This window comes from Lithobates pipiens, unplaced genomic scaffold, assembly GCF_037356315.1.
Source record: "Lithobates pipiens isolate NorthernLeopardFrog02 unplaced genomic scaffold, aLitPip1_a1.2 Scaffold_25, whole genome shotgun sequence".
NCBI lineage: Eukaryota > Metazoa > Chordata > Amphibia > Anura > Ranidae > Lithobates > Lithobates pipiens.
The window spans coordinates 130871187-130898449 of record NW_027507787.1 but is presented as its reverse complement, the minus strand read 5'-3'; the positions used below and the strand labels follow the sequence as shown (position 1 = coordinate 130898449).

General features: G+C 45.1%; 1 protein-coding gene across 4 annotated transcripts in view; it reads right to left on the bottom strand.

The window, feature by feature from the left end:
- The window catches only part of OGDHL (oxoglutarate dehydrogenase L), a 344487-nt gene that overhangs the window by 4026 nt on the left and 313198 nt on the right, over window positions 1–27263 (bottom strand). For all 4 annotated transcript variants that reach the window (XM_077454880.1, XM_077454883.1, XM_077454884.1 and 1 more), the window contains one exon: window positions 21925–22088. In XM_077454880.1, coding sequence (XP_077311006.1) covers window positions 21925–22088 — 164 coding nt within the window. The remainder of the gene's footprint in view (window positions 1–21924; window positions 22089–27263) is intronic.

Below are 27263 nucleotides of genomic sequence, written 5' to 3'. Positions count from 1 at the left end.
CAGTCTACATGTAATTCATACATTGGGGCTAAATTGAGGGAATAGAGACTGTTAACTTATCAGCGTTAATTTTTCCTCAACTCCGTAAATAATGCAAAGTTGTGTTCACTCTGAATGCCCAATGTGCAGGGGAAAAAATACTTTCTTGCCTGTAAATGGATGGCTGAAATTAACAAAGCGTTGCCTTATTTGCTAAGCTCGGTGAAGATTCACTTTGCTAAACGTCTTTATTCCTTTGGTGTAAATCAACCCTAAAATGTTAGCATGACTGCAAAATGTAATTTGACCATGCAGCTGTTTACAAGCATGGCTGGAAATATAGAAGTAGAAAGTTACAAAACAGGTAGACAACCAAGCCATACACCTTACACCCCCATGTTTCAGAATAAGCCATCCTCTTGAACAGGAGAGTACCTATTTGTGGAAGTGGTCAATAACCATTAAACGCCTATCCTGATGGTTTTCTAGACTTCCTGAAGCTGGCACATTTACACTGCTCTGCAACTTATGATTCCATCATATAATGTCCAACATGAGCCAATCAGCAGCCAATAACTGGAAAGGGGTGCTGAAGGCTTGACATGCGAAAAGCTTAAAGCTCAACGGTAAAAAACCATGGTCAATAGATTAGTGCTGGGACACATTACAAAGGTGCAGCTCCAACAGTAAAACTAAAGAAAGTGACCTGAAAATTTAGATTGTGGTGGCACTGCGGTAATTTAAATCGCTCTGATTGTTTTGGCATTCACTCCTACAAAGTCTTAAAGCTGAACTGCAAAGGTTAGATTTATTTTTTGACCTGGGGTACTTTTAAATACCAATTCCCCCTCTTTCCTCCAACACTCTACATTGTGGGCGGGCCCTCAGTGTCCTCACTTACAGTGCAGGGCAACTGGTCTTGCGCTGTACATGATGATGTCAGAGTGCAATTAATGGGTGAAAAGGCTTCAGTGTACTGGTCCATGGGAATGAGAAAGCCTATGTTAGTGAGGGATGATTTAAGTGCTTCTTAATGGCTCCCTAGGCAAATATAAGCATTTACCCTTGCAGTACCCACTTCAAGGGTAGGTTTTTTTAAATTAAATTTTAATTTTGGTTGGCACCAATGACAAAGTCAGAGGCAGATGGAATGTCCTAAAGAACGATTTTGGGGACTTGGAAGCTAAATTGAGAATGGGCCACCAAGGTAGTATTTTCAGGAATACTACCGATACATGGAGCCACACCAGAAAGGCAGAGGGATATTAGCGAAGTAATCAAGTGGCTAAAGAGCTGGTGTAGTAAGGAGGGGTTTGGGTTCTTGGAGGACTGGGCTGACTTCTTAGTTGATCACCAGTACAATAGAAGGGACGGAGTGCACCTAAATTAGGAGGGTGCAGATCAGCTGGGAGTAAAGATGGGCAAAAAGTTAGAGTAGGCGACGGGAGGGAGGACCCAGAGGTAGAGATAGTCAGCGAGAAACATATTCCAGAGGGTAGTATTGGGGGCATTAGTGGTAGGTTGACTAAAGCACACAAACCCAAGGTAAGTATAGTAACACGTCCTAGTTGCAATCTCGGAACACCCAATAAGAGGATAGTATAAAACTATGTGGCATGTTCACCAATGCCAGGAGCCTGGCGGACAAGATGGGTGAACTAGACATATTGTACAAGGAGGATTTGGAGTTTGTGGGAATTTCAGAGACCTGGTTCAACAGCTCTCATGATTGGTTGGCAACCATTCAAGGATATACCCTTATGTCGCAAGGATAGAGAGGGTAAAAAAGGGGAAGGGGTATGCCTATATATCAAGAATAATAATAATAATTATTAAAGGGCACTCCCGAATTCTGATAAGCCCCCCGCCCGCAGACCCCGACAACCAACGGCCAGGGTAGTTGGGAAGAGGCCCTTGTCCTCATCAACATGGGGACAAGGTGCTTTGGGGTGGGGGGGACCGCAGGGCCCCCCTTCCCCAAAGCACCCCCCATGTTGAGGGCACGCGGCCTGGTATGGCTCAGAAGGAAGGGGCGCTCGCTCATCCCCACCCCTTTTCCTGACCGGCCTGGCTGCGTGCTTGGATAAGTATCTGCTATGGACTTTGGGGGGACACCACGCCATTTTTTGGGGTAGGGGTTCCCCTTTAAATCCATACCAGGTGACAGGGCTAGCGAGGTGTCAATTTACTTCCTTCGCTAGTTCCGTCTACCTGGAGCCACGTTCAAAATTAACGGACTTTACTCCGTGTGTGGGCAAGTCTGTTCATTTCAAAAGTCCAGCCATGTGTGGGCAGGTCCGCTCGGTAAAGTCCAGCGGACTTCCGCTGCAAAGTTCGGCGGGTTGTCCGCTGGACTAAGTCTGCTGGATAGTCCGATCGTGTGTACGCGGCATAAGACATAACCTTGGCCAAAGGACTTGGTATCCCCCTTGTTACCAAGAAGCAGCAGTTAACAGTTCATTTGAATGATGGATTTCTACCCAGTTCTGGACTGATTATCCATGAGACCCTGCCGATCCCTATGACAACCAATTCCAGCCATAAAGAACTAGTACGCTTTGATGTCTTGTGCTCTTCTCTGTTCCTGGTCATTCTGGGAGTCCCCTGGCTGCAAGCACACAACCCCCATATTGACTGGCTTAAAAATTAAGTTCTGTTTTCATCTGCCTATTGTCAGCAGCATTGCCTCGCCCTTAGTCCTAAGGACCTCACTAGCTGCCTAACCATACAACCAGTTTCATGTGCCAACCCACATGTACCCTCTGCTTACCAAGAATTCTTGGATGTCTTTGATAAGAAGGGAGCGGACTCCCTTCCACCCCACCGTCCCTACAACTGCCTTATTGAATTGCTTCCAGGTTCCAAAATTCATATTTTTCCTTTGTCGGAGACTGAGCTTGAAACACTATGACTTTTTATAGATGAAAATTTAGAAAAAGGATTCATCCGTCCCTCTTCATCTCCTGCAGGAGCTGGCATCTTCTTTGTCAAGAAAAAGCATAAAACATTAAGACCTTGTGTAGACTACCGAGAGCTGAATAAAATCACCATCAAGAATCGCTACCCACTCCCCCTCATCTCAGAACTCTTCCAAAGATTCCGTTCTGCCCGAGTTTTCTCTAAACTGGATTTACGAGGGGCCTACAACCTTGTTCACAATCATAAGGGGGACGAGTGGAAGACAGCGTTCCAAACTCGTTTCGGTCATTTCGAATACTTAGTGATGCAATTGGGACTCTGCAATGCTCAAGCCACGTTCCAGCATTTCGTGAACGATATTTCCCAAGACAATTTCCTCATTGTGTATCTGTACGACATTCTTGTTTTCTCAGCCATCCTAGAGATCCATCGAGTTCACATGAAAAAGGTGCTAACTATTCTGAGAACGCATGTATTGTACGTGAAAGCCGAAAAATGCGACTTTGAAAAAGAGACTACCAAGTTCTTGGGTCTGGTCATCTCCACTAAAGGAGTGCCATGGATCCCCAGAAAGTGAAAGTCTGGAACGGCTGGTCCCCTTTAGACAAAAAAGGCATTCAAAGATTTATCAGCTTTTAAAATGTATACAGGAGATTTAGTAAGAACTTTTCAGCCATTATATCACCCATTAACCAACGAACCCATTTGCATTCCAGATTACAGTGGTCCCCGGAGGCTCAGGCAGCTTTTGCTAGGCTTAAAGCAGTATTTGTCTCGGCACCAGTTCTTCAGCATCCTAATCCTGTATTGCCCTATGTTCTAGAAGTTGATGCATCTGAAGTGGCCACAGGAGCTATCCTTTCCCAATGACAAGGCCCAAAATCGTTGTTACATCCTGTAGCCTTTTTCTCTCGAAAAATGTCACAACCAGAAAGGAACTATGATGTCGGAGATCGGGAGCTTTTGGCCATTAACCGGTTCCTGACCAGCGCACACCGAGGCATATTGGCGTACAAGTACGTCCAATCTTCAATGCCACCCTGCCATCGCGAGTACGCTCGCGTGCCAGTCGGGACCCCCGTGAGTCCGGTCGCGGGTCCCGCAGACTCGATCTCCGCGGGCATACCCGCGATCGTCTCACGGGACGGCTGAATGGAGAAATGCCGTTGTAAACAGCATTTCTCCATTCTGCCTGGCAACTAGTGACGCTGATCTCTGCTCCATGTGATTGGAGCAGAGATCAGTGTTCACTAAATGAAAGCCCAACCCCCCACAGTTAGTAACACACCCCTAGGAACACTTAACCCCTACACTGCCACCCACTGGTTAACCCCTTCACTGCCAGTGTCATTTACACAGGAATCACTGCATTTATATAGCAGTGATTGCTGTATAACTGACAATGGTCCCAAAAATGTGTCAAAAATGTCCGATGTGTCCGCCATAATGTCGCAGTCACAATAAAAATCGCTGATCGCCACCATTACTAGTAAAAAAAAAGAAAAAAAAATTATTAATAAAAACGCCATAAAACTATCCCTATTTTATAAACGCTATAACTTTTGCGCAAACCAATCAATAATCGCTTATTGTGATTTTTTTTACCAAAAATATGTAGAAGAATACGTATCGGCCTAAACTGAGGGGGAAAATTTTTTTTTTTATAGATGTCGCTCTATTTTTGTTTATAGTGCAAAAAATAAAAACCGCAGGGGTGATCAAATACCACCAAAAGAAAGCTCTATTTGTGGGAAAAAAGGACGTCAATTTTGTTTGGGAGCCACGTCGCATGACCGCGCAATTGTCAGTTAAAGCGACGCAGTGCCGAATCGCAAAAAGTGGTCTGGTCTTTGACCAGCAAAATGGCCCGGTCTGTAAGTGGTTAAAAAAGCTTTAGAGGAGTGGAGGTACTTACTTGAAGGTGCAGCACATCCCATCATGATCTTCACTGATCATAAAAATTTAGAGTACCTTAGGACTGTCAGACGTTTGAAGCCACGCTGTGGGCGTTATTCTTTTCAAGATTTAATTTTCACATTACTTATCGTCTCGGGTCCAAGAATGGAAAGGCAGATGCTCTGTCCCAGATGTTCCCAGACACTCCTGAAGAAACCACTCCTGGCACAATCCTGTCCACGGAAAATTTTACAAGGTTAAGGTTGCAGAGCCTCTATCATTTAAACCTCTCTCCAGTGCACAGAGCCAGGAACTTCAACCTTAAGGAGGCATGAGGGGTTACTGTGGCATCAGGACACAATTTTTGTTCCCCAGGAAGTCAGACTACAGGCCTAAAAGAGATTTCATGACCACCAGTTGGCCGGGCATTTCGGGGCCCGGAAGATGATTGACCTCATTCAACGATATCGGTGGTGGCCTTCTCTAAGATCTGACTGCAAAAGATATGTTGATTCCTGTCAGGTTTGCTAACGGAACAATGGTCCCAAAACCAGGTCTTGGGGTCTGTTAAGACCCTTACCAGTCCCAGAGCAGCCTTGGAAGAATATCTCTATGGACTTTATTGTTGATCTCCCTCTGTCAGAAAACGTTACTACAATTTTGGTAGTAGTGGACAGACACTAATGGCCCACTTCTTACCCATGCTCGGTACACATTCTGCCGTAGACACAGCAAAAACCTTTATCAAAGAGATAGTTAAACTACATGGATTACCTGACAACATAGTCTCCGATAGAGAGATACAACTTATCTCTGGTTTCTGGAAAAATTTCTGCAAGATCCTGTCAATTTAGTTATGTCTCTCCTCTGCGTATCATCCTCAGAGTAACGGCCAGACAGAGAGGACAAACCAAACTCTGGAACAATATCTGCAGTGCTTCTGCTCCTTTCTCAAGACGACTGGGTCTCCCTGCTGCCTTGTGCTGAATTTGCCTATAACACCACCATTCACATGGCCACCAATCAGTCACCTTTTTGGGCAAACTACGGCTTTCACCCATCCTTTGTACCCAACACCATCCCTGAATCTTTGGTACCAGCCATCTAGGATAGAATAAGCTTCTTCCAGACTAATTACCAGGTTCTCCAAAGAACCATGTGAAAGGCGCAGGAGGACTTCAAGAAACAATATGACAGAAGAAAGAGAGGGAATCCTATCTACAAGGTGGGTGACAAGGTATGGCTATCCTCTATTAACCTCAAACGTTCTTGTCCTTCCAGAAAGCTTTGTCCAAGGTTTGTGGGTCCATTCGAAATCAAGAGGGAAGTGAACCCTGTAACCCTGCTTTTGAACTCGCTTTACCGGCCTCCTACAAGATTCACCTGGTCCTCCACATCTCCTTACTAAAAACCAGCTGTGCCGAGTCCATTTTCAGGAAGAGAGGAGTTGCCACCTCCACCAGTTACCATAGGTAATGACACTGAATATGAGGTTGAAGCCATCCTGGACTCAATTTCTTGTCAAATGGAAGGGGTATTCTTCAGAGGAAAATTCCTGGGAACCGATGGGTAATATACATGCTCCAAGACTTTTGCAAAATTTCTACAACAGGTACCCAGAGAATTGGTCTAGATTGGGCATCCAGAGGCTGCCCCTTGGGGGGGAGGCACTGTCAGGGTGGTGGCAGTCATGGTGCTGGCAATGCCGCCCAGAGCACTCATGGACGCCCACGGAGGGTCTCAAGGTGCATACCGGCGTGCATCAGCGCGAATTGGCGCACACCGGTGTGCACGCAACACTGCGCGTGCGCGATGGCGCACAACTGCCGTGACAGACACTGGCACCAGTGGCCCTATTTAAGCCGGCCTGTAACCACAGGATATTGCTGGATTATCTATTCAGCTCCCTTGTGTACCTTGAACTTTCTTCCTGATCTGAGATACCCTTTGTGATCCGGCTTGCCTTGACCTTGCTTCCTGATCTCCTAGCCTGACCCTTGGCCTGCTCCTGGACTCTTCTGCTTCCTGATCTCTTGGCTTGACCTTCGGCTTGTACCTGGACCCTGCCTGTGTTTGATCTTGGCTCGCCCCTGTGTATTCTCTGGACTAATCTATCTGTGTATGACCCCTGGCCTGGCTCCTGGTTTCTCCATTCATTTGAACACAGCAAGTTCTGCTCCGCCTGCTACGGCCATCGCTCAGTAGCCGAGCTCATCGAATTGCAAGCAAGTATCCGGCCAACCATGCGTCTTTGGGCACCGTGCTTCCTGTTCCCAACTTCAGGAATGTGCTGCACTTAGCTGCAAGGAGAGCCCTCTTAGCATCTTGATCTCCATACACGCACCTAACAGTGCAGCCATAGTACAGTTGCTACCACTTTTCGGGTGGTCTACACAGTACACAATACAGTGCAGCCATAGTACAGTTGCTACTACTAATCTGGTGGTGTACACAATACAGTGCAGCCATAGTACAGTTACTACTTTTTCTGGTGGTGTACACAATACAGTGCAGCCGTAGTACAGTTGCTACTACACTTCTGGTGGTATACACAATACAGTGCAGCCGTAGTACAGTTGCTACTACTTTTCTAGTGGTGTATACAGTACACAATACAGTGCAGCCATAGTACAGTTGCTAATACTTTTCTAGTGGTGTATACAGTACACAATACAGTGCAGCTGTAGTACAGTTGCTACTACACTTCTGTGGTGTACACAGTACCTAATAAATAGTGTGGTGTTGCAAAACAAAATATACATACATGTCCGGAAGGCCACCAAGGAGAGGCAGATACTCACAGTCCACTAAAAGAGGGCAAGCAGGCTCTGTGTCTACAGTCAACAGTGCTGGTCGTGGACATGGTGCATCCTCTGCAGGTGGCCGTGGGGTACGCATGTCCTTTTTTTCCGCTGCTGGCTGTGTTATTGAGCCAGAACATGCAGAAGAGTTGGTGGAGTGGATAACAAAGCTGTCCTCATCCTCCCCATTCTGCCACCCAGGCTCAGAGTAGTTCGCCTTCCAATGCAGCTGGCAAAGTGGCCTATTCCACCGGCTCATTGTTCACAGTCACTCCTTCCGTAGCCCCACCTTCATGCACGAAGGAGTCCCCAGAACTATTCAACCACTGTCGGGTACATGCTGCTGGAGGATGTGCAGCGATTTGAAGGCTCCGATGTTGGTTCCCAGGTTAAGGAAGGGAGTAACGTGAGCCTAGAGAGATGGGGCGCCCGAGAAGGACAAGAAACTGGCATTAATGTTCCCCCAGCTGCAGCATATTGCAAAGTTTGCTCCAGTGACGAGGAGGGAAGGGATGATGAGGTCGCTGACTCTACTTGGGTGCCTGACAGAAGAGAAGAGGAGGAGGCACAAATCCAACAAGGCAAGGTGTCTTCTAGGGGGCAGTTATCCTATTGCATCACACTGCAGAGCTCCACAGGTGCAGGGCGCTGCTGACTCCCCGCTGAAAAGTTCCTTGGTGTGGGCCTTTTTCAATACGTGTGCAGCAGATTGCAGATCAAAGCATAGCCAGAACAGCAGCCGCTTGGGCACCACATGCTTAACCAGACATATGACGACCCCCCATGCAGTCCGTTGGCAACAGCACTTGAAAGACCCACATTAAAGAAAAAGGCGGACTTCTCCTTGCGCCTCATATGGGATCTCCAACCCCACTATACCTCCAGTCCACTCCAAAACCTGCACTGAGAAGAATGAAGGTATATAAATAGGTACACCACCGTCTGATTTTAGCAGGCAAATTTCCCTACCCCAGTTGCTGAACCATAAAAAGAAATTCGGTCTCAGCCATCCACATGCTCAGCATCTGAATGCTAGCTTGACCAAATTGCTACCACTGCAACTGCTGCCTTTTCAGCTGGTAGACTATACCCCCTTTTGTGAATTTGTGGAATGTGCTGTACCTCAGTGGCAGGTTCCAAAATGTCATTTCTTTTCATGGAAAACCATTTGGGCTCTCTACCGGCATGTGGAAGGCAATGTTTTGGCCTCGCTAGACAGGGCAGTCAGCTGTAAGAAGCATATTACCGCTGACTCATGGTCCAGTGGGCATGGGCAGGGACGTTACCTTTCCTTCATGGCGCACTGGGTAACTCTGCTGGCAGCTGGGAAGGATGCAGGACGGGGTTCAGTATTGTTGGAGCTTGTTCGGTCATCACTCCTCCAAAATGCTAGTGGTGATTCTGCCACAGCTCTCTCCACCCCCTCCTCCTCTTCTTCCTCTATGGCCTCTTCTGCATATTTGTCCTCTGAACCAGCAGTGCTCCGTAAACGTTCAAGGGGCTACGGAAGCAGTCAGGCAAAAAGATGCCATGCGGTGCTTGAGTTGGTCTGCTTAGGGGAAAGGAGCCACACTGGGGCATAGATTCTGTCAGCTCTGCAGGGGCAGGCTCAGAGGTGGTTGATGCCACGCCAGCTTCAGGCAGGAATGGTTGTATGCGACAATGGCACCAACCTTCTCTCCACCCTCCAACAGGGACACTTGACCCATGTTCCACATTTGGCACACGTCCTGAATTTGGTGGTGCAGCGGTTCTTGAGTAGATACCCAGGCTTACAAGGATCTCTTGAGGCAGGCCAGAAAAGTCTGTGGTCATTTCCGCTGGTAATACAATGCCAGTACTCAGCTGGCTGACATTCAAAGGGAATGCAACCTGCCCACCAACCGCCTCATTTGTGACATGCCCACTGGGTGGAACTCAATTTTGACAATGAGGCAGAGTCTGCATTGAGGGCCATCAATGAGTACTTGTGCGAGTATGGCACCAGGCCAGGGTCAGGGAAGCTTGGCTTCTTTTCGCCATGCCAGTGGCTACTGATCAAGGATGGATGCACTGTCCTGTCACCATTTGAGGAGGCCATGAAGATGGTGAGCAGCGACAATGCAGCAGCAGTCTTCAAGGGATGATTTTCAGTCCCCAGAAACCCAAGGAGTTGTACGTGGCTGGGGGAGGTTGTTACAGATCATGTGATCCTCAGTGACCCAGAGGACTCAGAATCAAATGCCTCTGAAAACTTATGTTGCATAGCCTCCCTGATTCTGCAAAGCCTGCGAAAGGACACTAGGATTCGAGGTATCAAGGAGAGGGATCATTAGTGGCTGGCAACTCTTCTTGATCCACATCAAGGTTGCAGAACTCATCCTGCCTTTGTAGAGGGAGCAGAGGATGAAACATCTTCAGGAGGCATTGAAGAAAGGTTTGTGCAATGCATTTCCAGACCCTGGGAGGTTAGAATTTCCTTCCTTCAGTCAGAGTTAGAGCGGTGGAGAAGATGGCCAGCTGACTAATGCCTTTAGACAATTTTTCAGTCCTCAGCGACAAGGTCTGATCAGTTCAAGCAACCATCACCAGCATCTGCATTACATGGTGCAGGGATATCTAGGGGCAAGAGCAGACTTGGAAACCTTCCCAACAGAGCAACCACTGGGTTACTGGGTCTTGAGGATGGCCAACTGTGCAGAACTTGCTTAATATGCAATTGAGCTACTGGCCTGTCCTGCTTGGTGATATAACTGATTGAATTTTCTATGGATGTGGAATCCCTTGAAGACTGCCAATGCTGCGTGACTATCCTATTCCTCCTCAATCTTGATGATGCAAGCTTCCAACAATATTTTTTGGTTTCAGGCACCACCACCGCCTAGGGCTCAAGAGAGTATCTGCGAGGGGTTACAGTGTTGTGGCACCACCACCAAAGGCCCAATTTTTCTGCCCCTGTTTAACAGGGGCATGTAATTACAATTCTTGATCTAATATTTCACAGCAGGGCCCATTCCTGCGCCCCCCAACAAGATTAACTGTGAGGCCTTACAGTGTTCTGGTACCACCAACACCTAAGGCCCAATATTCTGCAGTATATAGGGCAGACTGTATAGTGTATAGTGTATATATACTGCTGTTCAGAGTATACAGTGCCCGGGGGCCCCCCACGCCATTTAAAAAAAAAACCATACCAGACCCAAAGGGACAGTTTTTTTTCAATGATTTCCATTTATATTGTTGAGACCCAACAATACATTACAGCTGCAAGCAGTTTTAAATTACCTTTGTTTCCTTTAGATGTGTAATTTTGTGATTCTAGACATGGGAACACAGTGCCACTTTACAGGCATACTATAGATAGGATATAATATTTTATTTTTATTATTTTACTTTAAGCATTATTAAAATCACTGCTCCCGAAAAAAAAATGTTAAAACTTTTTTTTTTTTGCATTGATACATGTCACCTGGGGCAGGACCCGGTCCCCAAACACTTTTTATGGCAATAACTTGCATATAAGCCTTGTTATTTAACTTTAAGCATTATTAAAATCCCTGCTCCCGAAAAAAATGTTTTTAAAACTTTTTTTTTTGCATTGATACATGTCTCCTGGGGCAGGACCCTGGTCCCCAAACACTTTTTATGGCATATAAGCCTTTAAAATTAGCACTTTTGATTTTTCACGTTCGTGTCCCATAGACTTTAACAGCGTTCGTGTGTTCGAACAATCTTTGTATGGAGTCAGGTGATTTTCAGGAATGGGTTTCCTGTATGAAACAATCCCGTGTCATCATAACTTTGCAGTGTCAAATGCAAAAAGTTCACTAAGTCATACTGCTAGTCATAAAAGAAGTTTGAATTATAATTATGTATAAACTTATACTTGGTACTCATCAATTGTCTATTGTCATCAAATACAAATGTACCGATACTCTAAATAAGGTAATGTCAACAATAATGGGGTACCAGTCCTACAAACCCTTTTAAAAAATTTCAATATTTCCACCCATCGAAGCACCATACATCTGGAGATAATTAGGGGAATTCAGAAAGCCAGTTACTGACTGAGCAAAATTCACAAACGGCATGAGATACTCTTAGTAAAGGCTGCAACAACTTCGCAGAGCTCTTATGAATTTATTTTCTTATTACTAGTGCAATCTTGGGGTGAATTCACAGAAAAGTCTTTTCTTACTGAGAGCTTGGAGTTGCATGAAATTAGCATGGAGCTGGTCCTACTTGCGAACATCTTCAATCTTGTCATAGCTTTCATTTTTCCATGTGATTGGGAGATCTCCAACCAGTTGCTAAATCTAAATGAAGGTGTGGGGATGCTGGTTCACATTACTGAACAACTATGGCCAAATTGGGTCAATGATGGAAGCCAGCAATCTTTGCCCCTTTTTTTTTTTTTTTTTTCCATTTCTTTATTTATTTATTTTTTCCCTTTCCATTTTTTTCTCAAGTAAACAAGAATAGAATTTTACATAAACAATCTAAGAGTCATACATCAAGTTTCCATATTCATACATAATAAACAAAAATAGCATAACAATTCATTCTATTCCCTTCGCTTCTTACTCCCCTTATAGTGTAATGTATAAATCCACCGAGAGATCAGGCAAGGTTAGTGGTAATATATATAATATATCGGGACAGTATCATAGAAACTTCTCTCTCAGTCCCACATACCCCATGTCTAATCCTAGGTTGGTACTGTTCCCAATCAGATCAGAGTTGTATTGTTATCCCCCCCTGATATTTTCCCCCCTATTCCTCTCCCCCCCCCCCCCCCCGAAAAAAAAAAAAAAAAAAGGGGGGGACCAAGCTATAGAGAGGGGGAGGGGGGGGAGAGAGGGGGTTCCCATCTCCTTCCCCAATATCTCCCCCCCACCCCCCTAAATCGCATCGATCCGTCTCCTTCCCTCCCCCGAGGAGATATAGAGGTTCCATGGTGTCCATATTTCCAAGTAAGTTTCCCTTCTTTTCCTAGCTGTCCATATTAGGTCTTCCATCCTGTTCACCTCCTCAACTTTCTTCAACCACATGCTCACACTGGGGGGTTGTATTTGTTTCCACCTAAGTGTTATACATGACTTGGCTGTATTTACCAAGTGACACAGGATGGAATTCCCACCTATATTTCCTGAGGTCTCTGACAAGTTCAGAAGGAATACTGCTGGGTCCTCCCGTATTTCTACTTTGCGAAATTTTTGAACGATCTCTCGTACATCTTTCCAGTATTTCTTAATTTTTGGACATGACCAAAATATATGTAAAAAATGTCCCACTTCTTTCTGGCACCTCCAACACTTATTTGATATATGAGGGAAATATTTTTGAAGTTTTTCTGGTGTTCTGTACCACTGTGCAATAATTTTATAATTAGTTTCCTGTAATTTTGTGCATGTTGCTGTTTTAAAAATTGATTGTATCATCTTTTTCTTCTGCTCCTCAGAGAAAATCCTTCCTAAGTCTATTTCCCACTTCCGAAAGAAGGGTAACTGAAAATTTTCTACGGGTTTAATCAGTAACACATACATTTTCGAGATTACATGCGTAATTGGTTCCTTTTCCATACAGAGTTTCTCAAATGGCATATAGTCTCGATCTAATAACTCTGGCTCTATCTCTGTTCTTAGAAAATGTCCTAATTGTGCCGCCTGCCAGAAATCTAATTGAAAGGGGCCTTTTCTATCTATCATCTCCTGCATTGTTGGCCATTTACCTTTTTTCACGAAATGCGAGGCTTGGTATATTCCCTTTTTAATCAACTTATCAAAAGGTCCTTTCTGTATGCCTGGTATAAATCGGGGGTTGCCCAATATAGGGACTAGAGGGGAGTTCTGTGTCGATATCTTATTCTTAGTTAAGAGATGGTAGCATATCTGTAATGTGGGTCCTATTGTAGGGTGTAGCTTCGTGTCTGAGGTCAAATTTCTGTAGCACCAAGGTGCTCTATGTAATAGCTCCTTACATTGTGCTTGCTCTAATTTTACCCATATTTTCTGATCTCCATGTCGACACCAGTCTAGTAATCTACCTAGATGTATTGCCTGGTAATATTTATATATGTCTGGTGTTGCTAATCCCCCGTATTGCTTTGGTAATGTTAATATTGTCCTCCGTATCCTTGGTTGTTTGTCTGCCCAGATAAATTTCATAAGTAATGTTTGTATAGTTTTGAAAATTTTTCTTGGTATTAACATTGGGATTGCCTGGAGGAGGTACAGGAGTTTTGGCAAAATATTCATCTTGATTATATTATTTCTTCCAAACCAGGAATGTATTCCCTTGTGCCATCTCTCCAGGCATCCTCGTACCATCTTCAATACTGGTGCGAAATTTGATTCATATATCTTATTGAGGTCTGTTGTAATCGTTATTCCCAGGTATTTCAAGCCATAGTCCTTCCAGTTAAATTTATAATTTAATTTTATTAGTCTCATCATTTTCTCTGGGACTGCTATCATTAAGGCTTCTGACTTGGAGCAGTTTATTTTAAAGTAGGATAGTGTACTGTATGTCTCGATTTCCTTACATAGATTTGGGAGCGAGATTATCGGGTTCGCCACTGTAAAAAGCATATCATCTGCATATGCTGCAACTTTATTATGGGTATCTCCTATGGTTATTCCTTGGATATCCCTGTTGAGCCTTACTCTGCATAGAAGTGGTTCAAGGGTCAACGCAAATAACAAAGGGGACAATGGACATCCCTGTCTGGTCCCATTTGTTATTGGGAAAGATGTAGATACCACTCCAATTACTCTTACTTGAGCTGTAGGTTTTTCATACAGGCTTGTTATCCAGCCCATCATTTTCCCTCCTAGTTTTATATGTCGGAGTACCGAAAACATAAACCCCCACCCCACCCGATCAAAAGCCTTTTCTGCATCTGTTCCCAGAAATATACAGGGGGTCTCGGTAGAGTTAACTGTATGTATTAAGTTTAAGGCCTTAATAGTATTGTCCCTTGATTCTCTTGTTGGGACAAATCCCACTTGATCTTGATGAATCAAAGAGGGCAAATACTGTTGTATCCTCAAGGCTAGTAGTTTGCTAAATATTTTCAAATCTGCGTTCAGTAAAGATATTGGCCTATAGCTTCCACATTGTTTCGGGTCTTTACCTTCTTTCTGTATCACTGTAATTGTAGCTTTAAGTGTATCTGAGTGGAAAGTCGATATGTCTCCTATTTCATTAAACAATTTAACCATATATGGACATAATTCCGGCATAAACGTCTTATAATATTGGGCTGTTAGTCCATCTGGACCAGGTGCTTTCCCACTTTTTATCTGTTTTATCGTGTTTTGTACTTCTTCTAGTGTGATTGGGGATTCCATCTCCTCCCGTGCAGTACTTGTCAGAGTCGGCATTTCACTTGAACTTATGTATTCATTTATCTTAGTTTGATCTGATGCCCTCAAGTTCAGATTATACAATGAGGAGTAGAAATCGCCAAACACACTAGCAATCTGTTCTGGCACCCGTTCTTCCTCCCCACCTTTTTTTCTAATTATAGGTATGTATGTCTTGGTTTGTATTTCCCGTAATGCTCTCGCTAATTGTTTTCCGCATTTATTGCCGGATTCATAGCTACACTTACGTCCTATCTGAATTGCCATTTTAGCTCTGTACTGTAGCAGATCTGTAACTTGCCTACGTATACTTATTAATTCTTGTTCAACTTCTGAGTTCTGGGCATGTTTATGTTGGGCTTCTAGGTGTTGCATTTTTACTAATAATTCTGTTAACTTAGTTTCTCTTTCCTTCTTAATCCTTGCTCCATGCTTAATCAATACTCTGATTACTGCCTTGTGCGTTTCCCAGATTGTTCCCGAGGAACTTTCTGGGCCTTCATTCTCCTGAAAGAAGAATTTTATCTCCTTTCTAACATCCTCCAGGACTAAAGGATCCTGAAGGAGGCTCTCATTAAGTTTCTACATCCTAGAGGTTAAATGTTTTTTCCCCGTTAAGTTATATTTTAAAAAAATTGGGGCATGATCTGACCAGGTAATTAGACCAATAGTGGCTTCCTTAACTGAGGATAATTGTTTATGTGGGATAAAAAACATATCTATCCGTGAGTACACTCTATGCGGATTGGAGAAAAAAGAGTAATCTCTTTCCTTGGGGTGTAATAATCGCCATATGTCTACCAGTTTTGTTTCTGTTAATGCCTGGGCTATCCTCTTTCTTGTTTTAGGTGTCACTGATGATGTCCCTGATGAGGTGTCTTCACTGGGGATTAATGGGATATTAAGGTCTCCCCCCATAATCAACTGTCCTTCTTCAAATTCCATAAGTTTGTCAAGTATCTCTTTAACAAAGAGGTCTTGTTGTATATTGGGGGCATAATATGTTGCTAATGTAACTCCTACCCCTCCTATAGTCCCCCTTACAAAGAGATACCTTCCCTTTGCATCTATCATGGAATCCCTATGATTCCATGCTACTGTTTTTGATATCATGATGGTAACTCCCTTAGTTTTGGAAATCGGGTTAAGTGCAATGTAAACCGTTGGATACCCCGCAGACCTCAGCAGAGAGAGATTATTTTCTCTGAAATGTGTTTCTTGAATAAACGCTACATCTATCTTCAGTCTCTTTAAATCATGGAATAACATTCGTCTTTTTTCCGGGACGTTCAGTCCCTTTACATTCAGGGACATTATTTTTAAAGTTTCCATATCTCCTCGGGGAAAGAGGCAGAGACAAATAAAGGTGCAAAAAAAAGGGGGAAAGAAGAAAGAAAAAAAAAAGGGGAAAAAAAAAGGGGGGGAGAGCCCCCTCTAGCCCCACTCCCTCCCGTCTAATCTACCACTCCCTCCCTCCCTCCCTCCCTAACTACCAATCCCTGGGTTGGCCGTTTACCAACGGTCTCCCCACGAATCTCAAAGCTCTACTGCTTTTAACCACTCAATTTCCGGACCCTCCGGGTTATGAGTGTTTACCTAATGGGGTTTTGTGGTTGTGCTTGGCTGCTCCTGGGCGAGCTTCCCCCGTGCCCTCCGCCAGTCTTTTATAATATCATGTTTTCTACTATCACCTGTTACTTCTCTACACAAATTGTGTCTACTCCAACATGGCTCTTTTGAAAGAGGGGGGGTAAAAAAAAAAAAAAAGGAGACAGAGGCCATAATATAGGCAAAGTTAATTATGTCTGTCCATTCCCATCTACGTATATACTTTTACATATATACACCTATACCCTTGCATATACTTATATGGGCACACCCATCCACAGCTGCGCCTGTATTTGCAAATTCATACATGTTCCCACCTCTATATTTATTTATCCAAAACTTAAGCCTCCCCTGTATATATATAATATAATTTATATCAATCCCCCCCCCCTTCCCATTTTCCATGTCTCCTCTCCGTTCCTCTCCTCCTTCCTCCAAGAGCCATATTGTGTATTGACATTGTTCCAGAAGAACCGTACATTAATACAATAAAACAACAATACAATATAATATCTTACATTCCTCATCCCCAAAAAAAAAAAAAAAAGGGTGGGGGGAGGGGAGGCAGGGTGGGGAGAGGGAGAGGGAGAAAAGGAAAAGAGGGGGGGGGGGACAGAGCCGAAGACCACATCTTATATTATATTATTTTATTCATCCTTAGATTCAGGTAGGGGGGTCTGGTCCCAATCCGTAAGCCCTCTGTTTCCCCCAGGTCCCTAGCTATGTGCTTTATTTTATTAGTGGTGATATTAAAGGTTACTGATATTAGTGATTAGTGATTAGTGATTAACCGTATTAATTAATTATCAAAAAAAAAGAAAAGAAGAACCCACAGTTTCTAGTTACATAGTTACATAGTTAGTAAGGTTGAATAAAGACACCAGTCCATCCAGTTCAACCTGAGTGAGTGTCTACAATGGTCCCTATCCCTGTACATTGCACACTCACATTGGTCCCTACCCTCAAGGAGCCCACAATCCAAGGTCCCCATTCATATACTAGGGCCAATTTTGGACAGAAGCCAATTAACCTACCTGCATGTCTTTGGATTGTGGGAGGAAACCGGAGTGCCCGGAGGAAACCCACACAGGCACAGGGAGAACATGCAAACTCCAGGCAGGTAGTGTCATGGTCGGGATTTGAACCAGCAACCCTTTTTACTGCTAGGTGAGAGTGCTACCCACTACACCACTGTGCCGCCCACAGTGTTCTAGTTCTATGTTCTCTCCCCCCCCGCTCATTATCCCTCCTTATCCCGCCCTCTCATCCCTCACAAGTCTAAACCGTCCCCTGTGCGCCATCATACACCTATACATTTACTGACCCTCCACATCCATTACTCCCTCCCCCCCCCAAAAAAAACAAGAGAGAAAAAAAAAAATGTATGTATTATATTAAATCCCCCCCTCCTCCCAACACATCTAAAAAAAAAAAGGAAAAACCACTGCAACCCCTATCATCCCATTTCCCCCCTCTTTATCTCTCTTTATCTCTCTTTATCCCTAGTGGATCCTAAGTGACCACCTCTTCTAGGAACCTAGGTCATGTAAATCCCCCCCAGGGACCCGAACCCCCCCCCTTTATTATAATTATCTAATCTTATTATTTGTGTATTTATCTTAGACTCTCCACCTGTATCCCCCCCCCCCCCCCACCCACCCGCTACCCCCACCTCGCCTCCCATTATCTCCATTCATCCCAATCCAAAAAAAGAAATTAAGAGCATATCTCTCTCCTCCCATACTTCTCAAGAGTGATTAGACAAGTTGAGAACCAATGGGTTGAGGCTACGAGAAAAGAGAAAAAAAAAAAAAAAAAAAGGGGAAACAAAAAAGGGGAAAAGCCCCAACAGGCGCACCAAAAAAAAAAAAGAGAAAAAAAAAAAAAAAGAGATAGGTTCAGGGATATGAGTTAATTTAGCGTAGTTTCTAGCACAAGTCTCATTGTACTGTAATATGTCTTTCTCATCTTTCCCACTCCCTCTCTTTCCCTCCTGTACTTTCTGGCTTTTTTCTCTGTAGCTGAGAGAGTGGGAGTCTCCAGTTCGGCACCATAAACGGCTCCACACCTATAAAGGCGAATAACTTTGGAAGATCGCTGTATAGTCTCAGTGTGCATGTAGATGTTCCTTTTCTTATTACCACAGCAAGAGGGTATTTCCATCTGTATGTATGTCCCTCCCGCCGTACACAGTCCAAGACAGTACGCAACTGTGCTCTGCGCTGTAATGTGGCCCGGGATAGGTCAGGTAGGAGTTTCACTACTGAACCCTCTATCTCAATATTGCCGGCCACCCATGCCTTCCTCAGCAGAGTCTCCTTATGCGCATACCTATGGAGGCGGCAAATTATATCCCTGGGCCTTTGCGGGTCTGCTGGTTTAGGCCCTAGCGCCCTGTGTACTCTGTCCAAGTCCATGTTGGGCGGGACATTACCCTCTAAAATCATGTGAAAAATGCTCATTACCTTCTCCTGTAAGTCCTCCTGCTCAGCGACTTCTGGAACACCTCGAAGCCTCAAGTTGCAGCGGCGACTGCGATCTTCAAGTTCCTCGATCTGAAGCTGCATCTCCACCAACATCTCACCCTGCTCTTTGCTCTCCCTTTCCACTCTCTCCATTTTTCCTTCAAATGAGGACACTCTTACCTCCCCCGCTATCAAGCGGTCGGAAATGACCTGGATCTCAGTGTGTACTTGCTGAATCTCAGCGCGGTGTGTCTCCTCCACTCTCTTAATGAGAGCCTCTATATCGGCTTTCGTTGGTAGAGCCTGGATTAAAGGGGTTGTAATGGTAAATTTTTTATTTTCTACATAGGTTCCTTTAAGCTAGTGCATTGTTGGTTCACTTATCTTTTCCTTCGATTTCCCTTCTAAATGTTTTTTTTCCTTTGTTTTCTTTGTCTGAATTTCTCACTTCCTGTTCCCCCTCAGTAAGCTGTTCAGTAAGCTGTTCTGGCTGACTAACCACCAGCTCAGATGATGGTGAGAAGTTTACTGAGGAGAAACAGGAAGTGAGATATTCAGACAAAGAAAAAAAACATTTAGAAGGGAAATCAAAGGAAAAGGTAAGTGAACCAACAATGCACTAGCTTAAAGGAAACTATGTAGAAAATAAAAAAATTACCTTTACAACCCCTTTAAGCTCTTCAGATCCTCCGCTTCCGATCGTATACTACGAGGGGTGACTCCTCCGTTTTCCTCTTTGCCGTTCCCGGCCTCGGTTGAGCTTTCCATCTCTCCCCTGTTCGTCCACGCACTCGCCTCCGCTTCCGATCGTTTAATACGAGGGGTAGCTCCTTCGTTTTCCTCTCTGCCGTTCCCAGCCTCGGTTGAGCTTTTCATCTCCCCCCTATTCGCTCGCACGCTCACCTCCACTTCCGGTCGTTTAGTGCGAGGGGTAGCTCCTTCGTTTTCCTCTCTGCCGTTCCCAGCCTCGATTGCGCTTTTCATCTCCCCCGTTTGTCCGAGCGCTCGCCACCTCGTGGGGTTTAGCTACAACCGTAGTCTCCGCGATGTGCCCGGCAGCTGACCTCCGCCTCGGGGTGAAATACTGGGATCCTCAGGTGAAAATCACCTATGACTGGCGGTTCAGCTAGGAGCACAGACTCTGCACGCCCTCACTCAGCCATGCTCAGACCACTCCCCCGGGCTTGACCATACTAACCCTCAAAAAATCTTTGCCCCTTTTTTTACATTCAAGCTGCAGCCTGGGGGTCGGTCAGCTGTGGCCAGGCATGCGACAGAATGCTGAGCTAGTCATTTTTTTTTCTTTGTAAAGGCTTTTTACTACAATGTATGTGTTTATTCACATTGAATTTTTCTTTTCTTTTTTGTGCATGAATAACCATACCCATGCAAGTATGGGGTGGTTGACAGATATCTGGGGGCCCCCTTATTTTAGGATTAGAGTCGGGTATGTATATTTAGGTGGAAACCTCACTTTTTTGCAGAATTTTGCATAGGAAAAACAAAGGTCATTTGCGCTCTGGCTATTAACCCTTTAAGGCATTCATGTTTAACTGCTTAGATTTACTGCGGCAGGGCAACCTCTCTGTGCCAGATAACATACCTGGTACGTGATCTGACACAATGTCCACAGGGACCTGCTGATCATTTGTGTGAAAGGCAGATTGCCGTTCTGTGAGGGGAATGTGCTGATCTTGTATTCCTGCAAAGCAGGAACACAAATCTTTACATTCCCCAAGTCAAAGCACCTCCCCCACAGTTAGCATTCACTCCTAGGAAACACATTTAACCCTTTGATCGCCCGTTAACTTCCCTGACAGTGTCATTAGTACAGTAACATTTTTTTAGCACTGATCGCTGTATTGGTGTCACGGGTCCCCAAAAAGTGTCAAAAGTGTCAGTTAGGTGTCCGATTTGTCCGCCGCAATATCACAGTCCCGCTATAAGTCGCTGATCTCCACCATTACTAGTTGAAAAAAATAAAAATATACCATAGTTTGTTGACGTTGTTACTTTTGCGCAAACCAATCAATATACACGTATTGGGATTTTTTTTACCAAAAATATGTAGCAGAATACATATTGGCCAAATTGATGAAGAAATTTGATATTATTAAAAAAAAATTATTGGGAATGTTTTATAGCCGAAAGTAAAAAATATAGATTTTATTTTCCCTAAATTGTTGGTCTCTTTTTGTATATAACGCAAAAAATAAAAACCAGCAGAGGTAATCAAACACCACCAAAATAAAGCTCTATTTGTGTAAAAAAAATAGGGCATACTTTTTTTTTGGTACAGCATTGCACGCCCGCGCAGTTTTTATGTAAAGTAAGGCACTGCTGTATCACAAAAAATTGCCTGGTTATGAAGGGGGGTAAACCATCCAGAGCTGAAGTGGTTAAAGCCAATTCTTCACTATCACTGCACTTCTAAATTGTACCAGCAACTGTGTGGGGATTGTGCCATATGTGAGGTTATTATTGCAGGTTTGAGGTGTGAGCGACAATTTTCTATCATGTACTAAATTTTTTCTATCTGCACCATTTTTTCCCATCACCACATTAACATACTGCATTATGACATAACATGTTCCTGAATTTGTTGCAATTAACCCCACTTTTGGTGCATGTGCAGGACTGGCACAAATAAGCCGTCTTTCAGAATGCCCCCCAATGTCTGCTAATAAAAGAAAAATTATGAGCGAGGAGGTAATAAACCCACTTAAAGACAAAGTATTTATCAAACTCTCATGCTGTTGCTAATCAGTAACATTTTCTCCACATCTTTCACTTATGCGACAGGACGAATATTTAACTTTGTGCCTCAATTATCCTGATCATTTGTTTTGTAACAAAACTGGCTGTCAAAATATTCTCTGTCTAACAGATTAATACTGAGGAACATGTTACCTGCTCCAGCCGTGTGATTGCTATTTGGCTTTCCAGCTGTTTTTGATGCCTTTCCTTGACAAGCTCATAATAAACCTTCCCGGTGCAGAAAATGACCCGTCTCACATCCTGACGATTGTGACAAGCTGCTCCACTCTCAGGAATCACACGTTGGAAGACTGTACCTTATGTCACAAAGAAATCCTAATGGTTAATGGTTTAGCAGAGCCACTGTGGTTGTTTTCATCTACAAGATGCATTGCTGTTTGAATACATTTGCTTAAATAAATTCATTTTTTATATGAATGAAAAACGTGCTTTTGTAAATCTAGACGCCCAAGCACTGACTATTACTCATAACAAAAGCTAGTTTTCATGCCAATGAAGCAGTACAATTTATTAATTGACTTTACACCACAAATTAAAGTGCATGTAAATCCTAAGGTGTAGTGCACACTGGCATTGAAAGCAGGCATTTGAGGGGTATTTTTAATGCCCCTTAAACGCCTCCGCAAATGATACTCTGGACAGCACACAATGCTGTTCACATTATCAAAACATCAAGCGTTAGCGTCCCTTCGCTTTAAAATTTAAGCCCCATGTCAAGTCTGAAAGGAGTTGAAGCACTTCAACTCCTTCCATTCAAGTCTGTGGTAACACATGCTGGAGTGGTTGTGACGTGGTCGCAGCGCTGTAGTACATTAGCTAATTTTAGGCATTTGTGGTGCCAAAAATGCACGTCAACTGCGCCACAAACTATCATAGGACATTTGGTGGAGCCGTTTTTCAATGCTCATTAAATGCTTATCAACCACACTCATTAACGTGCATTAAGGCTGGATTCACACCTATGCATTTTTAGTGCTTTTTGCATTTTGCAGGTTTGCACTAGTCAATTTAACATGGTTTCTTATGGAACACGGTCTGTGGTGCAAATCTGAAAAATGCAAAAAGCACTAAAACTGCATAGGTGTGAATTCAGCCTAACACTATAGGGGCATTTGAAAAGCGTATTTTAAGCAAGTGTGAACAAGCCCTAAATCAATTTTTCAGTATGTTTGGTATTGTACCTAGCTGTATACAGTTTTCTTTTATCATATTTTTTGTTAATCTATTGCAAAGTTTCTTGCCAGACTCCTACTGTATATCAGTGTTTCTCAGCCTTTTCCCAGTCAGGGCACTCTTGAAAATGTGTTTTCAGTCTTGAGGCACCCGCCAAAGGCTTGGTTTACATTACCCTGTGCCATGGAACACACGCAAATTGCACTCATTCCTGACATGCAGACAAATTCTCTGCTCTTTAGGGGTGCCAATAATTCTTAATAGTACCCCACACATTGTCAAACATGTGCGGGTAGGGTAGCCCCATGGGTGTCTGCAATTTTAGGGTCACACATGCACCGCCCCTTTTCAACAATGTCATTATCACATTATCATGGTCAGAGACCGCAGACGTAGTACAGTCCTTGGGATAAGTAATGGATAATGGCCAACAGGCCCTCTTACCAGACCCAGGGAAACTACAGCAGTGATCCCTCTAGCAGGATGATTGCTCCCTCTGCGTTCCCCGGGGGCGACTCTGGTCAGTAGTGTAGCATGTCTGTACCCTGGTAGTGGCTCAGTCTCTCTCTCTGGTGGCACTGGGCTGCGTGGCTCTCTCTGGTGGGACTAGTCAGCGTGGCGCTCTCTCTGGTGGCGCTGGGCAGCGTGGCGCTCTCTCTGGTGGCGCTGGGCAGCGTGGCGCTCTCTCTGGTGGCGCTGGGCAGCGTGGCGCTCTCTCTGGTGGCGCTGGGCAGCGTGGCGCTCTCTCTGGTGGCGCTGGGCAGCGTGGCGCTCTCTCTGGTGGCGCTGGGCAGCGCGGCGCTCTCTCTGGTGGCGCTGGGCAGCGTGGCGCTCTCTCTGGTGGCGCTGGGCAGCGTGGCGCTCTCTCTGGTGGTGCTGGGCAATGTGTTGCTCTCTCTGGCTTCTGCCCAGCACACTCCTTGTTCTTGGTCCTGTAGCACTCTCTCCCTCAGCTTTTTTCCAGGCTGCAGTCTCTCAATCTCTCTCTTCATTGAGCTGTAGCCTCCTCCCTGTGGAAAATGGGGCCACCAATCTTTGGGACTACATGTCCCACGATGCTCTCCTTTCCTAGTCTCCTTTGATTGGCCCTCAGTTATGGCCAATAGGGAAGGAACAGAGCAGGGGAAGCTGGGCGGGGAACCTGGTAAGAGCCACCGTCTCTACTCCCTGACAGGAGAAAGGGAGGGTGAGCGGGGGAAACGTCTGACAGCCTGCAGCTCGCCTTTCTCCTGTAACAGTGCCGCCGAGTTCTCTGCTGGACTGAGCAGGGAAAAGAGTCAAAGTCACACTACACTGATGGGGGGGCTTGACAGCACCTTGATGGTGTCATCCCACTGGCGGGTGGCACCCAGGTAGCCACGCAACTGTGCTGTATTTAAGATCTAATCCTCGATTCCGGAGGGGGGGCACTTGACCCCCCTTGCCCCTACCTGCAGGTGCCCATAGGCAGCGCATTGAAATGAATGAGCTGCCCTACTACACACAGCATGCAGCCACACATATGTTAACCAAGGGCTTGTTCACATGTGAGGTTGGAGGGCGGTAAAACTCTGTGGTTGAGCTGTTTTTACCACTCCCAACTACTCTCCCTTTAGCTGCAGAGAAAGCAGCTGTGAGTGTACACATGCTGTAGCTGCAGCTAAAAGTATACCCCTAAGTAAATGGGGCTTCACTGCAACACCCCTGTAAGTGTATGTATTGCACATGGTTCCGCGCGGTGATGCTGCATTTACGGGGTTAAAACAGATGGCAAGGAGGTGACAGACTACTACTTTCCAGCCTGTCAAATGCATCTGAAAAGTAATATGAGCATGGATTGCTTTTCAGAGGAGTGGCAGTCCTTGCTGCCGTTATGAAAAAGACCTTAAAAGCAGTTCTGATAGTATAGGAATAGGGGTCAGGGTTAAAAGTAACATACATACACAGATATAAAAAACCAAATACACACATTAAAACACACACATACAAACACGTGTGCCACACATATAAACACATGTACAAACACGCACAGACACACATACATATGGGACACATGCACACACACACAGAAACATGTACACAGACAAACACACACATGTACACAGCCCTTTCAAAAGTTGTAGTAAAGTACCTTCCCTCACACAGCCAAGTACTGCACTCCCTTTACTTTCACTTTGCCATGTCTGACTGGGCTCCCAGGGCTCATCTGACAGCCTTTTTCTACCAGGATCCTGCGGAACCCCTGAGGACCTCTGGGGGCACCACTGTTGTGAAAAGGCTGCTCTAAATGATGGTACCCTTTAGCTGTCTGATGGTCTGCCTTTCTGATAGATCTGATAAATAACCAACTAAAAGACTGCATGGCAGGTTGACAATGCCGCTGCTTATTGAGAGGCAGTGGTTTAACAAGGTGAATGAGAGAAAAGTTATTCCTGCGCCTAATCAGGAAGGAATCCGGTATTCGTACTGCTGCATACACTGAAATGGGGTGCTTGAGTCCCAGTAACAGAATAGAAAGATAAAAAAGTAGGGATGCGCGGTACTATGACAGGAAATTTGGCCTAGGAGGCTAATAAATTATATAGGCACTAAGATTGTAGGTGATATAAATATTATCGTAAAAAAGTGGACGATGGTATATAAAAAGTTGTGCGTATTTTATGAGGGGGTGGTGGGGGACCCTCACCGCTATAACATGATAATATTCAGGATAAGAAACAAATGTAATAAACAAGCATAAAGAAAGAAGGGGGGCGTGGCTTGGCGCCGGACGTGAATGGCCGCCTGAGGAGAAAGCTCCCGCTCATCGAGGACAAACTCGAGCTCCACGGAGGACATACCCCAGCTAACCATGGGTAAGGGAGACCGGAACACCTCAGCGCCGAGGTCCCGGTCCCCGCGGGGGGGAGAGAGTCAGCATAGCAGCGGGATTCCCGCGATCTTCCGGCCGCAACAGCGGGACACGCCACCACTCACACAGGCCGCATCCCAGACAGCGCGCTCTCGTACTGCCAGCCCAGAGCGCTCGTCTATAAGTCAGTCCTGCCCAGCACACGATACAGTGCACAACACAGCCAGCGCTGCCCAGCCACTGTTCCTACATGATATGCAGTCCATCGCCTCAGATATAAAGAGCACTCTGGCTGCAGCTATTGGTGACCTCAGGCTGGATGTGCAAGCTATGGCCACACGGCTGGACAGGATGGAACAGATCACCAACATGCAGGAAACCGCCATCACGCAAGTGACGCGAACCGCAGACCATCACTCCATACAAATAAGGGAGATGAGTAGGCATTTAGAGGACCTTGAGAACAGAGGACGAAGACACAATATAAGGATCAGAAACCTGCCTGAAAATGTCGACCCCGGCAACCTTCAACAATGCGTTCAAGCAATTTTTAATGGTTTGCTAGATAGACCTCCTGACTCGCCAATAGAATTTGAACGCTTACACAGGGCTCTGCGTCCCAGGGGTAGAGAAACAGATCCACCACGCGACGTCATTTGCTGTCTTGTGAATTTTCCCCTGAGAAGAAATTCTCAGACGCGCAAGGGACAGAAGGCAGGTGCTCCATGAAGGCTCTGAAATCAAGCTTTTTCAGGACTTGTCACCAATTACCCTTCAACATCGGAAAGATCTCCGTCCCTTATTAGATGTTTTGAGAGCGAGAAATATCGCCTACAGGTGGAAGTTCCCCTTTTGCCTATCCGCATCAGTGATGGGTCGCACAGCCCTCCTCCGGGTCCCGGAGGACCTGTGACAATTTTGCAACATATTGAATGTGCCTATCCCACCTTTGCCTGATTGGCACAACGAACATCGCAGCTCAACCCCCCGGATCGCTGACCAGGGAGAGGATGCCATGGAATGGAACGCGCAGCGACATCGTCGCCAGAGGTCGCCTCCGTCCTCACCCCCACCTCAGGCGAGGCCTCCCCGGGCAAACGGTAGCCCTTCAGCATCGCCAGTTCACAGACGGCCTCGGCAGGAGGCCTGAGGGGGCATACTCCTACTGCTGACAGCTATGGATCCACAGACTTCCTTCGCCCCTTTATGCGTTGCCACAAACTATAAGTTTTCCACTCTATAGTAAAATAGCTATCGGTTAGAAGTGTTCCTTCCGTACTTCGTATCAGTTTCTGGCTACTTGAATATCTTCGGTTACCTCCGCTCTCTGTGATTCTTTCACCTTACGGCCTGCACCCACGGGAGTATTTGTTTATCCAGGCTCTCATGTCCTTTACTGATATCGCATCCAGCCAGCAAGGATACTGCCTGATGTTTGGGAATTATTCTCGAATCTATGTATTAGGCG